At 36.9% G+C, this 1,359-nt stretch overlaps 1 protein-coding gene across 3 annotated transcripts in view; it reads right to left on the reverse strand.

The window, feature by feature from the left end:
- The window catches only part of LOC106868874 (uncharacterized), a 46,455-nt gene that overhangs the window by 19,041 nt on the left and 26,055 nt on the right, over positions 1–1,359 (reverse strand). For all 3 annotated transcript variants that reach the window (XM_014914341.2, XM_014914325.2, XM_014914332.2), the window contains one exon: positions 387–587. In XM_014914341.2, the coding sequence (XP_014769827.1) occupies positions 387–587 (201 nt within the window). The remainder of the gene's footprint in view (positions 1–386; positions 588–1,359) is intronic.

The following is a 1,359-nucleotide window of genomic DNA, read 5'->3' on the forward strand; positions in this document are numbered from 1 at the left end:
CGGACGCTGACGAAGGGAAATAACCCTGAAACCCGGGTCCGTTCGTGCTACAGATCATGATGGGAGGGATAACTTCCCTTGGCAAACAGGACACAGTAGTGTGTCGATAAGCCAGCTGGAGGAGATGTCCTCCTGGGGCTAAAAGCAACAGTAACATCCACCCCTAGGGGTCAGCCACACTTAAGTGGCAATATACTACACTATATATATATATATATATATATAGAGAGAGAGAGAGAGATAGATAGATAGATAGATAGATAGATAGATAGATAGATAGATAGATACATACATACATACATACATACATACATACATACATACATACATACATACATACATTTTTATGAGTTCGCGAGTGATGTAATTATATATAATTCTTTTACCTGATAACAACTCTGCTGGATCACAGGATCAAAACCGGAACCCATTTGTTTTAGAGGGTTAACTCGTTTTCTGTCTATTTCTATTTTCGATGGAAATTTTTTCTTTACAAATGCATTTCTGTATTCTGACACTGAGCTGCAACGACCAAAGAGAATGAAATTCTGATCTGAAGGATAGCAAGTATCGGCACGACTGTATCCCTGTAAACAGAAAAAATATGGAAATTTATAAGGTAAATAAATAGAAAGTGAGAGATGGTTAGGGAACGAGAGGGCAGGGGAGCGATGGGGAGTGAAGAGCGAGGCACTTCATGCAATGTAAACAAGTGGAGAATATTGTTTTCGATACACTATATTCAAATCCAACACTATCCAATGTACTTTCGCTAATCACTGGCAATTAATACAAAAGGGCTGCTTCGTTCCTACGTGTGCCATTAAACTATTTGGACTCATGCTTGCCTAGAAAACAATTGTTGTTTTGTCCTTGTGTTTGGTTTGCAAGACTCTTGGTGTGAAACCGTGTTGAAACGGATCTTGTATTTTGGCAGGGTCATTAGGCCAATAGAAAATATGCACTGGTTCTATTCCATTTCTTTTATTTTAAAGAGAGAAAAAAAGAGAGGGGTGAGGAGAAGGTATCTATTATTCAAAATGCTTAGCATATTGAAACAATGTCGTGAAGATTTATAAAGATATATCGGTAGATAGTTAAATTGAATTGAAATAACTTTATCAAATAGCTGTGGACGTTACACTTTTATCTTTTACATATTCCAGACCAAAGACTGTTGCCATGCTGGAGCACGACCATTATTCACTTTTCTTTTTGTGTTTTTCGTTTTTTGTTATATGGCTTAAATACTTATCTGTATTATGAGAGTAGACAGATACAGAAGAGAATGCAGATATGATAGTTAATTAGCTAGCTAGCGCGTTAGCTAGACAGATACGTAGTTGAGTCTACATATAT

Source organism: Octopus bimaculoides, chromosome 2, assembly GCF_001194135.2.
Source record: "Octopus bimaculoides isolate UCB-OBI-ISO-001 chromosome 2, ASM119413v2, whole genome shotgun sequence".
NCBI classification, from domain to species: Eukaryota; Metazoa; Mollusca; class Cephalopoda; order Octopoda; family Octopodidae; genus Octopus; species Octopus bimaculoides.